Source organism: Aulonocara stuartgranti (assembly GCF_965226115.1).
Source record: "Aulonocara stuartgranti genome assembly, chromosome: 9".
NCBI lineage: Eukaryota > Metazoa > Chordata > Actinopteri > Cichliformes > Cichlidae > Aulonocara > Aulonocara stuartgranti.
Genome location: NC_138960.1, coordinates 13294132 through 13310078, shown reverse-complemented (window position 1 = coordinate 13310078; position 15947 = coordinate 13294132). Strand labels below are relative to the sequence as shown.

General features: G+C 42.8%; 1 protein-coding gene across 4 annotated transcripts in view; it reads right to left on the bottom strand.

Annotated features, from left to right (window-relative positions):
* The window catches only part of LOC309714707 (uncharacterized protein), a 138142-nt gene extending 124792 nt beyond the window's left edge, over positions 1-13350 (bottom strand). For 2 of the 4 annotated variants that reach the window (XM_082547347.1, XM_082547346.1), the window contains exon 1: positions 13073-13350. Coding sequence is in view for 1 of the 4 variants with exons in the window: in XM_082547345.1 (XP_082403471.1) it covers positions 5568-5585 (18 nt within the window). In the remaining 3 variants the exon portion in view is untranslated. Of the gene's footprint in view, positions 1-5567; positions 5673-13072 lie in introns of all 4 variants that reach the window. The other 2 variants (XR_014278991.1, XM_082547345.1) reach the window with 2 other exon arrangements.
* Between the last annotated feature and the right edge of the window lie 2597 nt (positions 13351-15947).

Below are 15947 nucleotides of genomic sequence, written 5' to 3'. Positions count from 1 at the left end.
AGTGCATGTCCAGGCCCGTCTGAAGTTCGCCAGAGAGCACATGGATGATACAGCAGAGGATTGGGAGAATGTCATGTGGTCAGATGAAGCCAAAGTAGAACTTTTTGGTATAAACTCAACTCGTCGTGTTTGGAGGACGAAGAATACTGAGTTGCATCCCAAGAACACCATACCTACTGTGAAGCATGGGGGTGGAAACATCATGCTATGGGGCTGTTTTTCTGCCAAGGGGACAGGACGACTGATCCGTGTTAAGGACAGAATGAATGGGGCCATGTATCGTGAGATTTTGAGCCAAAACCTCCTTCCATCAGTGAGAACTTTGAAGATGAAATGAGGCTGGGTCTTCCAACATGACAATGATCCAAAACACACCGCCCGGGCAACAAAGGAGTGGCTCCGTAAGAAGCATTTGAAAGTCCTGGAGTGGCCTAGCCAGTCTCCAGACCTCAACCCCATAGAAAATCTGTGGCGGGAGTTGAAAGTCCGTGTTGCTCGGCGACAGCCCCAAAACATCACTGCTCTCGAGAAGATCTGCATGGAGGAATGGGCCAAAATACCAGCTACTGTGTGTGCAAACCTGGTAAAGACCTATAGTAAACGTTTGACCTCTGTTATTGCCAACAAAGGTTATGTTACAAAGTATTGAGTTGTATTTTTGTTATTGACCAAATACTTATTTTCCACCCTCATTTACGAATAAATTCTTTACAAATCCTACCATGTGAATTAAAAACATATCATGATATGAAAAAATCTTATATCGCCCAGCTCTAGCTTTAACAAGAAGAAAAGTCAGTCATTCACCATCTTTCTCTTCTTCTTGTGCACTAAAACCACCAAAGTCCTCTTCTCCAGTGTCGGAAACGAACAGGTTCATGATGGCTTCGTCATCACCTCTCCGCTTCTCTCATTCGTTGTCACTTTCAAAACCAAACAAATCCTCGTTGTCAGTGTCGAACACCCTCTGAAGGGCTGTGGCGGTGTCCTCCTCTCCATCATGCAGCAGTCCAGCCCTTCGAAATCCGTTGGTGATCATGGATGTTTTCACACTTTTCCACGCTGTCAGAATCCACTGGTGGAGTTGGGCATAACTTGCTTTTCGCAAGTTTATCGCCGCTCATCATCCACGCCTCCCGCTGAAGGCGTAGCGCTACTTTGAAGTTTGTTTTTCGCGCTACTTCTTACGGCACTACGTTGCCTGGCGGATGGACATGTGACCAATATACCACTCTTGAACCCCGATCCTTCCGCCAGGCAACGTAGTGCCGTAGAACAGCAGAAGAAACAAAACAAATCATCTTACGATATCACAAAAATCATGGACAATCCTTAGAAAAGCCGCACCTGACTAAAAGCCGCAGGGTTCAAAGCTTGTGCAAAAAGTAGCGGCTAGTAGCCCGACAATTACAGTAAATAGATTCAACATCTTTCTTCAACAGAATTGCAGACTGCACAGATGGTACCTTCCCAAAGGAAAAAGGACTATAGCTTACCAGGGTGTAAATTAGACTTAATAGTTAACATATACAGTAATGGATTTCTATACATTTAATCAGATGAACACTTTGGTTGTAAGATTCAGATAATTATTTATTAAAAGTTAGTCCTTTAAATGAAATAACAAAGAAAAGTATTTTTTGTGCCTCCCTTTACTTGTTAATGCCATACCTGCCCCCTGGCAAAGCTTTGCTAGAGCTGCCCCTGCACAGTTACCAGCTGTCAGCTACTTAGAAAACATGAGAGAAGAAGAGGCAGCTGCAGCTTAAGGACACAGACTAACTCCAGAGTCTTTTTCCCCCCATTCTAGCTGAAGTACGGGACAAATCGCTTCCTTTTCGCCTCAGTATGGAAGAGATTAAGATTAAAAATGCTGCGGTTTGGAAGCATGTAGTGAGGCTCCAAATGCTCCACCAGTTCGCCGACAGGTCTTGCAGACAACAGCCGCTCTATCGAGTGACACATACTTCTCTGATAAGCAAAGCTGGGTTACGCCAAGTAGCGCGTTTTGTGAGGCGAGGATCGGTCCGTTTTTAATTAGTATAGTATGAACATCTAATCTGGACGCCTTATTCTGGACTAACTGAAGTCTGTTAAGATCTGTCTTATTAGCTGCTGACCAAATGATTGACCAATAGTCCAGATGAGACATTACTAGTGCATTAATGACATCTTTCATAATTTTTTTTTTTTTTGTGTCCCGTTTGGATCTTTAGCCATCAGAATTGTTGTCTTAAGGCCAAGAAAGATGCCAAGCGGATTTATTTTACCAAGTGGATCATCATGGCCTTGCCATATTGGTCCATTTGATTGACCTTTATTATAATTATACATTTATTTTATTTTCAGTTGGCCAGCTCTGTTCTAGGATGCCCTCTGGACCCAGTGGAGGTGGTGAGTGACAGGAGAACGGCGGCTAAGCTTTCATCCCTGATGGACAACATCTCCCACCCCATGCAGCAGACTGTGACAGCACTGAGCAGCTCCTTCAGTGGGAGACTGCGGCACCCACGGTGTGGGACGGAGAGATTTCGCAGGTCTTTCCTCCCCACTGCTGTCAGACTCCATAATAAAGACTTTAACTGATCAAGCACACACATCCATACATGTGCAATAATACTAAGTGCAATAATCCTTTCTGTCATCGTTGTATTTTTACTCAGTTGTATATAGTATTTGTATTTGTATTCTATTTTTATCTTATTGTATATTTATTTTATTTTATTCTACTGTATATAGTATTTTATTTTATTCTATTCTGTACAGTTGTGTACTGTATTTATTCTTATTGTATTCTAATTTTTGCCTCATAACTTTTGCACTGTCCACTTCCTGCTGTGACAAAACAAATTTCCCACGTGTGGGACTAATAAAGGTTATCTTATCTTATCTTATCTTATCTTACAAACGGGACAGACATGACTGGGGGGATAGGACAGGGAGAAAGAAAACCAAACGGGAGAAGAGACGGTGAGAAGGGGGGGAAGAAAGAAAAAAAAAAACAAACAAAAAAAACAAAACACCTGGGTCACCTGTATGGAGAAAAAAAACAGAAGAGAAAGCAAACAACAAAGAGCAACATAATAAATTTTAAAAAAAGCACCATCACAATAAACTAGCTAGCAGTAGATATCAATAGTTACTAAATAATAAACGATATTGTGCAACACGCAAGATAGACAGCGCACAGTGTGCTTTGAGGCAGCAGCCAAGAAAACTGTAGTCCGCGTCTGTGAATACCCATGTGTACACCTGTGTACACCTGTGTGGATCAGCATGCTCGCATTCCAAAGGTTTCTCCATGTAACGATCTGCTAGGGAGTGTGGGGAGCCACAGCCCCGTCCTCCAGTGTATGAAGCAGGTATGGAGGAGATCAAAACTCCAGACATCCAGAGGCCCCCAGAACACAAGAGACCAAGGAAGACCCACAGAGGGGCAGCCGCGCCACTGTCCCAGTAAGAGCTGAGGAGAGTCCCAGATGAGGGCTCACTCAGCAGCCGCGGAGCAGAAGCCAGGGGGAGTTGCAGTGACGTGCCTGTGAGCTCTGCCGGCAGCCAGCTGTGCCTGAGTGACCGAGCCCCAGGCCGAGAGGCCGGGGGCACCCCACCTCCGAAGTGGCCCGAGCGAGCCCCAGGCTCCAGGCCCCGATAAGCGGCCGCCAAGGAGTGAGCCGGTGTGTACCCGGACGCCCACCCCCAGACACAAAGAACCACCAACGCACCGACACCTGAGGGAGTCCGCCACTGGCAGGGGAAGTGGTGGTGGGTGGAGATAGGCCTCCAAACCTTGGAGGGCCTGAGATGTCCCCAGAGAGGTGGCGTCTGATACCAAACCTGACATATAGACACAGACATACAGGCACACACAGATACAAACATCCATTCCCACCCTCATGCTCTCATATGCACTTACTCCACACTCAACCGACGGGGAGACAGACATAAAGAGACGCTGTATACACGATCACACTCCCCAAGCGTACTCTACGAACCGGGTCTAGGTACCCTTGCCCCTGGAGGGGGGAACTGCACCCAGACCCAGGTGGTGTTACCCTTTTCCCTGCGGTGGGGAGAGGCAGACCGCCCCGACTCCGCAGCAGCAGGGAGGCCCCACACTCCAGACCGCAGTCGGACGGCCAACTCCTCCTAGCCCCCCCCGCTCCAGCAGGCCGCAGAGAATGGGGGTGAGAGAAGACTCCAAACCTCCCTCCACCCGTTCATTGTAGTGTTGATGCATGTGTGTTCTAAGGTGCAACTCCAGATGAGACATTACTAGTGCATTAATGACATCTTTCATAATTGAAGAAGTGATACAGAAAGAGCATTTCATAGCCATAGCTATGCCTTGTCCTATTTTCTTAAAAACAATCGATGTGCTGAGACCATGAAAGGTGGTGATTTATGGTAATGCCGAGTAGTTTAATCTGGGTGACGTGTTCTAACACTGGCTATGGACAGACTTAGTTGTGGGCTGTTGACTAATCTGCTTCTAATTAACATAGATTTGGATTTAGATACATTTAAAATCATGTTGTTTTTACTTATCCAGTCAAACACATTCAGCAAATTTTGTTGTGACACGCTGATCAGTTCAGAGTTGTCACTGGCTGAATAAAACATGGTGGAATCATTGGCATACCCAAGATTAAGCCAAGACATATTGCAGATCGTTTGTGATAACTGAATAGAGAAGTGAGGCAACCTTTCATCAAGCACAGAGCAGCTGATGAAAATCAATAACATTTTAGTTTATCAATCAAAAGATCTAAATTTATCCAAGAATACCACTTTCCCATCATCTAGATGTTTATACCATATATTATTGGTCATATGAATTAGAGCTGAGCTGGTAAAATGACCAGCTGGGCTCTGTTAAAGTGAATTGTTAAATGTTGTCATTTTTATGCTACCATCTCTACATTGTTTTAACTCTGTGGTGAAAGGAATTTATTTGTCCCCCTCCCCAGCTTCTCGAGGTCCGGGGGGGGGGGGCTAATGACATTTGAAGTGCCTTTCTGAGATACCGACGAGGCCTCACTTGCAAGTAAATCGATCGCTGTTGCCTTGTTTTTCCTTTCACGGGAATAAGTCCTGGAGACAGCGGGGTCTAAGTTTAGACCCAACAGGTTCAGTGAAGAAAAATGTCTGATTGTAACCTGAGGATTTTTTTGCATTAAGAAAAAGGCACCAAACATCAAACCAATTTAATCCTAAACAGTAACACATGAACGTAGAGCAGGGCGATATGACCAAAAATATTAACAGTGTAAATGCAAATTCCTCGGAGCAAATGTCGGCCAATTTCCACTGGAAATGCCTTTTGGTTAAACTGTCAGCAAGGAATTTGCATTTGCACTGTTAAATTTTTATATAACTTCAATACACAGAAAAAAAAAACAGCTGTTTGTTTAAGTGAAAATACATTGATGGGATTTTTAATAAAGTTGTGGAGTTGTAAAGTATTTTGTCTAGTGTCAATTATAGCGTCAGTTATATCATTATCGCAAATTTTCAAATGTATATCGTGATAAATATTTTTGGTCATATCGCCCTGCTCTGTCTGTCACCTTCTGTGTTGAGCTCATTGTTTCCTCTGTAGTGGCTGAGCTGAGTCCAAGTAGCTGAAAATGTTCCTCTGCTCTCCGTCAGACTCTTCTCCTCCTGCTGATCACCTGGGACACAAAACAGATCTTTGTTAGGCTCCACACTGCACTGAAGAGTCAAAGTGTCTCATATGTTCATCTGACAAGTAAAAGAACACATTTTTGCTTCCCGAGGTGGGCAACTTATTGGAAACAAACACAAAAGGTTTGAGCACCGATACAAAATTTAGCAGTATAGCAGGAGAGACTGAGGCCTGTTATTAGACTCAAATGCCCAGTGGGCCGACACACCAATATACACATACACACGTGTTATATGGGAACACCCTCAAATCACGTGATGCCCAGAATTGTACAATACTGATGCTTGAGAGCGCGCGTGTGATCATAGCTGGACTGGCCATCGGTTATACCGGGAATTTGCCCGGTGGGCTGCTGGCGATTTTTTGTTTTTATGGGCCGATCGATTTTTTTTTTTTTGGAAGGGTATAAATAATGAAAGGTGTTGGATTGGCCAATTGGTCATGATCGACTCTGGGCTGGACCAATTACAGCCGAGGAGGTCGGATGCACCCTCCCCCTTGTTTAGCAATCTTATAGATGAACTAAAGAAATGGAGAACAAAAAAAGGAAAGGAGGTGCAGAAAAAATTAGGGCCAAAAAGAAACAAGGCCTTCAGGCAGACGCTGCCAAATGTGTAAAAATAACTGAAATGTTTGGCGGTAGCTATGGCATAGCTTTCACAGATTTAGCAACATCAGCAAGTGGTGGAGGCCAGCAGGTGGATAAGGGCAGTGTTGGGAAGGTTACTTTTAAAATGTATTCCATTACAGAATACATGCCCCAAAATGTATTCTGTAACGTATTCCGTTACGTTACTCAATGACAGTAACGTATTCTGAATACTTTGGATTACTTAATATATTATCATGCTTTTTACAACAACGTGAATGTACTATTGCTGTGTGATTTATTACTGAAGGTCCGCGACTCCGAACTGTAGTAAAGGGACCTCTGACTAATACGGCGGGGTCCCTGTCGGCTCGTAGCCGAAAAATAGCTTTACTTTGTTGTGTGGCTCAACTTTTCTTGCGAGAGACAGAGAGAGGCGTTGAAAGGCTGCTCCAACAGAACTTATTGTTTTCGGAGGAAAACACGAACACGGTGTACAGTTGAGTCTTAATAGCTTACTTACAACTGGGCTCGTCAGGCACTCTTCTTGGCTGAAGTGGTTATTATTATATTTACATGCTTCCAGCTCCCGTTTTTCCTCGACGACAACTCCTACCTTTCCACTCCCCCTTTTCTCCCTCCTCGAGCTCACAGACCCATAACGTGTATGGCAGTCCATTCTCCCTGCAACACGGACTACACTGCCCATGATGCTACATTCTTTAGAGCTATGCTTGTAGCATTCTGCCTGTTAGCTTAGCACAACAACAACGAAAAGGCGCTCTCTCACCCAGGAAACACACAGTCGCAGAAAGAGAGAGAGAGAGAGTTGCCCTGTAACCATGGCAACCGTAACCCTGCCCCCTGGAACAACAGAACGTAGCTGTCAAACAAAACCCAAACAGTCCTGACCCGCGTGTAACGCTAAGTTATTTAAGGACTAGTTTATGTCAATGGATGAATTTACTGACTGACGCGCAGAAGAAATAGTTCTTTATGGAGCCCAGATGGTGTGAATGATGAGACCAAAAACTACAATGTCTTGTACCAAAAATATATTGAATAAATAGGGGAAAGGGGAAATGGAACAAAATAATTAACACAACACACAACGTAAATGTCCACAATTAAATAATAAATCAGTGCTGTGATTTTTCTGTGCAAGTGTCCTTTTGCTAAGAGTCCTTTTTTTGGTCCTTTTCTTTTTAAAGTTCACTTTTAAGGTATTCCTCCTTAGGGTCCAGCTTCATACAAGGGGGAAATATGTCCGTAATCCAAAGACGGCTAAGTGGGGGAAAAGAAAGAATGGTCCTACCGGCTCGCCACTTCAATATGAAGAAGATCAATTCAAAGAGGGAAAAAAAACCTGACCTGTAGGTCAGAAAAATGTCCATTAGCACATCAAGTTCGATTCAGTTTACCGGTAAACAAGTATATTCTTCTGCATGTCTAGGTAACAATGCAAACCATAAATCATCATCAATCCATGTACAACAGTTAAATCATTAATCATCTTGGCTACGTAGCTTAATCTATACAGTCCAGTAGCGTTCGCTACAAACAATACAAAAACAACAATAAAGGAAAACAACTGTCTAACAGACAGCATAGCCGAATTCAAGGCAACACATAACAATAATCATTCAATCGCACTTTGTTTCAAAGTAAGCCCATAAAAATGCTTAAGTAAAGAAAGTGTTCAAAAACAGCGGTTTTTGAACCGGAGTTCTGCTTGCGGTGGGAGCGCTGCCGCACAAAGTCATTTTTTAATCGCGAAAACGATCGGCTGGTTACTGACAACCAAAGGTTGAAAGATATTAAGGACACTTACCGCTGAGTTTAAAGTTTAAAGATGAATTGAGGGGAGAAAACGCTTTGTTTTCCAACACCGTTCTAAATGCCATAAGCTCACAGCCACAGCAGGAGTCGAACCCGGAAGTATCCCTCCACAGCCGGTTTTCAGAGTTGCCGCGACGTGGGAGGAGCCAATCAGAAGAGGGACCTCAAATCAGCTGACGTGGGTCATGTGACAGGGAGTAGTTGATATGGGTTACACGCGACAAAATGAAACCGGAAAGTACCGCAGTGTAATCCATTTATTTCAACAAAGTAACTGTATTCTGAATACCACCTTTTTAAACGGTAACTGTAACGGAATACAGTTACTCATATTTTGTATTTTAAATACGTAACGGCGGTACATGTATTCCGTTACTCCCCAACACCGGATAAGGGAAAGGGGAGGCAAGAGGAGGAGAGACCCGAGGCGGCCGCCGGTCATAGTGGCAGAGGAACTGAACTTCAGGTAAGAAGTTATGACCTGCTGTCTATCTGTGTCAGATATAAACCAAGTTTAGTTGTAGTTTGTTTTCATTGTGCTGACTTTTTACAGTTGCTTAGAATAACTGGTACTGCGTACTAGCTAGCATGACGGAGTTTATATACTGCTGGGCGGGTGCTATGAAGTTACTGATAGTAAATTTTATTTTATGCTTAAGGTTAGTTTCTCAAACTCCTCAAAATCTTAACAAATTGTGCCAATCCTTACATGTTGCACCAGGCTGATTTATCATCGAAAGTGGAGAAGTCTGTGACAGAGGAGACAGAAGAGCAGCAGAGAGAGATGGAGATGGAGAGAAGATTTTATGTCATCCATGAGGGATGCATTTGACATGTTTCACATATTATAGCTCAACAAGTTACTTATAGCAATTCAAATACGAGCAATCAGTTTTTGGCACAACACCGGCTATTGCAGTTAATAATACAACAGCGTCTTGCCATTTTTGTGTTTCTTTTTATCGCTGTGTAACTGAGTTCAATTGAAAGCCTGCATGCGCTAGTACCTCTTGCCACAAGTTCCCAGAATCCTTTGCGGTTTTACCCCTGAATGACGTCACATTTTTGGTGGGCCGGTCTCTAGTCAAAATGCCCGGGTCGATTTTTTGTCCCAGTCCAGCCCTGTGTGTGATGCAAGTATGTGTAGTGTTGAGCGCGTGATCAGTGGTGAGAAAAACAACTCACGGAACTTGACCTTTCTATACTTGTGGCTAGTGATGTGACCTTCTGTATCGAGGCTTCGAAGCGTGTGTCGAGTAATGGAGGGGGCGTTTCCGCGAAGCGTGCATCGAGGCTTGCTTCGTTTATGGGAGGAGCTAAAAATGATGACGTCCGAAGCCTCGCTGCCCGGCTGTACCACGTGACTGGTTCATGAAGTGGTTCGAACTTTGCTGCGAGATATGACAGCGATATAAACCCCTCAGACTTCATTCAAAAATGTGGGTGTTTGATGGAGAGTTGCGGTTAGTGAGAGTTTGGAGACAGTTTGGAGGTTTAGGAGAGTGAGGAGAGAAAGTCAGGAGAGAATGGAGCCAGCTAAGAAGAGGAGGATGTCCTCCCCTGTGTGGGAACATTTTGAGCTTATATCTCCCAACAAGGTATGTAAATTTCTACAGAAGATGTATTTTCATAATACTGATGGTGCAATACAATTTATGTTAAGCAGCTTTACTTTTGTACAAGGTGAAGTGTTTGCTATGTGCCAGGGAGCTGGGATATAACAACAACACCTCATCCATGCTTAGGCACTACAGAGCTTTGCATGAGAATAAGGGGGACACCGATTGTGGAGCAAGACCAGATGAGCCATCAAATGCCATGATAATATAGCATGCAGTAATGTTACTAAATGATATAACAATATCATACAATGCAATAAGTGACGTGTGTGATATTTATATTTGTGCTTTGTTTTTATTGTCTTTCCTCAGGAGAACAATCTCAAATAGATGAAGACCTGGTTAGCACGGTGATTGAGGACTCCCAGCCATTTAGCATTGTGGAGGACAAAGGATTCAAAAGATTTGTTAAGTCATTAAATCCTAGCTATGTTCTCCCCACTAAAAAGGTCATAAAAGCAGTGAAGATTTCGTTTCTACAGAGTTAAATGTGAACAGGCAGGACTGAGGCTCAAAGCCTCAGTGTGTAGCTACACTACACACTGCTTCACAGCCACGTCGTACTTTAGAACAAAATGTTTTTACTTTCCTTTAGGCCCTGAAAGTCATGGTGGAGGCCAGGTACCAGGAGATGAAGGAGAAAGCTAAGGCCAGCGTTGAGAAGGCAGCAGCTGTGAGTCTGACATCAGATATGTGGACCTCCATCAACACAGAGGCCTATCTTGCAGTCACCTGCCATTTTGCTGATGAGTCCAGCACATTAAACACCGTTGTTTTAGGAGTGTAATATTTTCCTAATGCACACACTGCAGAAAACATTGCACAGGTGAAAGGCTCACTCATGGCAGAATGGGCAATTACTGACAAAGTCACATGCCTAGTAACAGATGGGGCTGCCAATATGGGGGCTTGTGCAAGGGAGCTAAGACTTAAACATGCCATATGCATAGCTCACACCCTGAACTTAGTGGTGAAGAAGGCCCTTGACCAGACCCCTGAGCTCTCTGACATCCAAGCCAAGTCCAGGAAGATCATGGGATATTTCAGGAGCAGTACCTCTGCAAAGGTATGTTCTTAAGTGGCTTAATTACAGTTTCTTTAATGCTACTTATGTGTATTGTCGAGAAAAACATCTTATTTTAAATCTCACTGTGATATCATTTACATGCACTGTCATTATTTCATCATTACTTCATTAGTTTGTATCACTTTATCATTAAATATTATCATGTATCATTTGAATTAACATTTAAATAGATCAGTTAGAAACCACCAGAATAGCTGGACCTCCAGAAGGCTCAGCTGCAGCAGTTCACATAAGGACATTTGAACTCTTTTTAGCCTGATCCCACAATTACACAAAATACACACACTGTATACACAATTGGTTAGGTTCCCAGGAAGCATGAGTGGAAACATCTGGGTTCAATTCTGGGAAGTGGGGTGTTTTGAACATAGAAGGAGATATGGGAATTCTTCTGACGTCATAATGACTATAAAGCTTTCTGCAACGAGCAGGGAAGTCGAAGTCCGGCTCTTCCCACACTGTACTACTGTGTGCTTTAATAAAATAATTTATTGACCCACTATGGACTTTTCAGTCGTATGTCTCTTCCTCAAAATTCGAACCACGACAGTATAGTTCTGCTCCCTTGACAATCTAATGTATGCTTTTTTAAATTGTATTTTGTAAGGAGAGGCTTTCAGTTGTGCAGGAACAACTAAGGCAGCCTCAACACAAACTACTACAGGAGGTGGAAACCCGCTGGAACAGCACTTACAATATGCTGCAAAGACTTTTCGAGCAAAGGGAGCCAGTAGGTGCTGCTTTGGCAAGTCTCACAACAGACATCCCACCTATGTCATCTGAGGAATTTGGTATAATTTCAGAGTGTCTGGTTGTCCTAGCACCATTTAACGATGCAACCACTGAGCTCTCTCAGGAAAAAAGGGTGTCTGGGTCAAAGGTCATACCTTTGCTCACTACGCTGGATCATTGCCTCAATGAACAAATGGAAAAACCACCATCCATTGGATCTTCCCTGGCTCAGAAGCTTAGGATGCTATTGAGAGAGAAGCTAGATAAAATACAGACCATGAGCATTATGTTCCTTGCGACACTGCTGGACCCAAGGTTCAGAAAACTCGGGTTTCTCAGCCCTGCAAGAGCTAGCAAAGCAGAAAAAAGACTGAAAGCAGAATGTGCTTCTGTAATGAGGGCCTCCACCACCTCTTCCTCCACACCACCACCACAGCCATCAACGTCACAATCTGTTGAGGCTGTTTCCCACGGTACCATTGTTATTGCATTTTAGTTGCATTTATATAAACTGAATGTTGGGTTTTCCACTGTATCTATTATTGTATGATCTACTGTACAATATAATGCGCCTTGAGGCGACTGTTGTTGTTATTTGGCACTATAGACATAACATTGAATTGAAAATTGAATTGGTAGTATCTCATAAGACTCTCCTTCTTGTTTAGGTAACAACCTGCGGCGTCGCCTGGATGAGAGTGTCAGGCAGACACAGACACAAAATGTGACAGCAGACGCAAATATTGAGGTCCAACGGTACCTGATGGAGCCAAATATTGGAAGGCTGGAAGACCCCCTTAAATACTGGGAGAGACAGAAATAGGTCTACCCTCACTTATATAAGTTAGCACTGACATACCTGTGTACCCCTGCCTCATCTGTGCCCTGTGAGCGAGTGTTTTCAAAGGCAGGGGAAATATTGTCCAAAGAAAGAAATCGCCTACGACCTGCCACAGTGGAGAAACTGTTGTTTTTAAATAAAAACCAATGATGTGTCCCCTAAACACTAATCACTGTCCTTGCCTCAATGTTACAAAAGCACAACCACTGTCCACACCTCACCTCACAGCATATGATCATTTCCATTTTAGGCATTTCCAAATAATCATTTTCCATACTGCCAGCATAAATATACACAGTATACACACTCCTTTTGTTGTTGACATTTACAGGCTGTGTGCAAAATGCCACACTCTTCAAATTCATGCCAACTAATATTTTTACGTCCAGTAGGTGTCCTGCTAGAGCAAATGAAGCTTCAAGAAACTTCGCGTTGGGGTGAACCAATTGGATGAAAAGCTTCAGTGCTTCATGAGGCTTCATCTGCCCATCACTACTTGTGGCTCACTTACATTTCTAAACTATTCGTTTGCACACTTACACACACCCAGCTGCTGTTTCCTGTTTTGCTACACTCTGGAGAGCCCCGCCTTTAACGGTCTCCTCTCACAGAGAGCAACAGAAAACTTCGAAAAACTCGAGTTTGACTGATCTCAGTTCAAAGTTACCTTGACACTTACCTTTAGATGTGAGAGATAGTGATGGTCCGCTTGAAGCTGACGCTCCGGTGCGTGTGTCAGAAAACTCAACACGCTGCGTCAGAAGCACCGTGTCGAGGCTTGATTCGTTTGGCCAGAGTCACGTGATTAGTGACGTCTGAAGCTTCATTTAGAACGTACTTTTTTTTTTTTAAGTTTGACGAGCATCTTGACTTTTGGTCTTTGGATCAAGGGCGTCGATTTGGCATGGACGGAAGGGACGTGTCCCCACCAATATTCAAACCCGATAGTAAGAAAAAAAAAACGATCTGTCAGCTTCTCATTCAGCGAGTGGTGCAGAAAGAGTTAAATTAGTTCTAAATAAATAAATAATTCTCTACTGGAGTCCTACGTCATGTGACAAATATGGCCAATGTGATTGGCTGTGCCTTTCAGGGAGCTGCGTTTAGTTTCAGCAGCTGCAAACCTGCGCTGCGAGGAGGATGACAGCAAAGAGGAAGAACCTGGATATAAGAAATTATTGCAGGGTAAATGTCATTTAGAGATTTGTAAACATATTCTAATAATATCTTTAACAGGAGTGACTGATTTTAAAAATATGATTCTTTATGTCTGTGTAATATTTCATTAATCTCTGTTACTCTGTTATTTCTCTCCAGACTCAACCTTGTTTTCCCTATAACACACAGTTATACATCACATATTATAAATCTGTCTTTGATAAATATTTAGATCATGTGAAAACACAGAGCAGCTCTCTATGAACAGTGTGAAGCAGGGGTGTCAAACTCATTTTCCATCAGTGTAAAGAAGTTACATATTTAACTGTTTTTCTACATGATGAAGAAAAAGCTGCTGTCAGCATGACTCTGAACCAAAGTGGGGAAAAATGTGCAAGATTACAGAAAAAGTTTTTGTAGCTTATTGCACAAACTGAAAACAGAAACTTTTCTGACATGAATTAGTTTGAATGGGTATAAGGACGGTTTTTATCTGTTGGAAATGCTTGGCAGTCACCAAGAACACTACTGGTACCACACTGCACCATGACCGACTGAAGTGCTGTGCTCATAAGAAACCAACATTTCTCCAGTGGAGAACATCAGAATATTTCAGCTCCACATTTCAGTGCATCAAATGAAAACTCTAATGTGTCATTTGCAAGTTCTCAAAGCCTCGGCATTATGGGAAATGATAAGAGCATTTAAATGATGACATGTAAAGAAAAACTATACAGCCTGAGTTGAGACAGCAGTTCTGGGTTTACAGTGAACTCTATCAGCTGGTTGTAGAACAAGTACTGCTGCCTGATGTTTGCCACCTAGTTTTCTAAGAAAGCGTGCTTACATGTAGCTGTCATTACGCAAGTGTGCAGGAATGTTTCTGCCTCCGTGCCCACGCACTCTGAACTGAGAGGTTTCACCAATAAGCACCATGAACTGTTCTCTGCTTATTTCACCTCCACTGGTCATTGAATACCTTCCATTGTTCATCCTGTAATAAGAAATACAATCACACAGGCCAGAATCAGACCTCTGTGTCCTATGAAAATGCAGACATGGCATCTGCTACTCTTTCACTCTTTTCACTAAGAGTAAATGTTTTAGCTGCTTATGTGTTGGCAACGTGTCAGGTTAGATTTTCTTTCCTGATTAGGATGTCACCAGAAACTCAGGAATTTGCATCAGTAGAACTAAACAGTTGGCACACTTCTTACATGAGCATAAACGTGTCATGTTTGCTATTGCAAACATTTAGCCTATGAAAAAAAAAATAACAATAACACATCTGTCTCAAACAAAAGGGTACGGTGTATTTCAGGTTAACATATGAAGGATAATACTTTGGATGTTTTTAATTAAATGAGGCTTACTATGAATTCTTTGAATAGATGTGGATGTCAGCCTGTTAGCTACTAAACTGCAGTAGTTCCTCCCTCAACTACATTTTGGAGTAATTCTGTGTTTGTGTGTGTTACTGTGTTCGTCTTTTAGAGAACAAATGTGCAGATGTTGCTTCCTGCAGGAACTGCAGAAACCATCTTCAGCTACTAAACATGGACTGAAAAAAATTGTTCTTAATATATTTTAGTCAAGTTGTTTATTTAGTTAAGTTTCTTATGCATTATATACACACATACACACAAAACATTCATTTTCGAGATGGCAGCATTTGAAAAGACACAAAGAAACCTACGAGTTACTAGTTGCTGCTCCTGGGGTCCGTTCTTCGTACCTCGCTTATTACATCCAAGATCAAATCATCGCACCAACTCTGAGCTCGCTATTCCGGTTCTCCGAACACACCTGTTGTTGACGATTAGTACAGCTGGATGAAGTAATGTGAGATCACTGGGTGGCTTAACAGGGGCTACGCATCGATAGTAGAAACATTGATCGGCAACCCTTTGATTGGTCGTCGAAAATGTCGAAGGAGCGCGCTCAGTATTTTTCGGCAGCAGAGCAAGAACTCTTGATTGAGGGATTTCAGGAGTTTCACAGTTTAATTAAAACGATGCTAAGTAAATAATACCCTCACGGGAAAATCGATATCTCTCTATGAGCACACTGTCGCGCTGAGCTAAAGGATCCTGTCTATCCCGTAATATACGCTGAATTCTGAAAACTCTCCTTATCAATCTTGCACCTTCCGCAATGGGTGGCTCGCGTATACGGACAGGACATGGCTGCGACAGACTTCCCAAATCCACCTTCGCTTTTATAGCCGTGGTCTCTCATCTTGATTACACGAAGTAATTTGCAATTACTGCTCTGAAATATGAATTACATCTGTAATAATCACATACATGTAATAGAATGTTAATAGTACATTTCCCTTTTTTAGGAAGTGACCTGTATGTATCTGTGTGAAATCAATAAATGGATCAAGTGCTGCA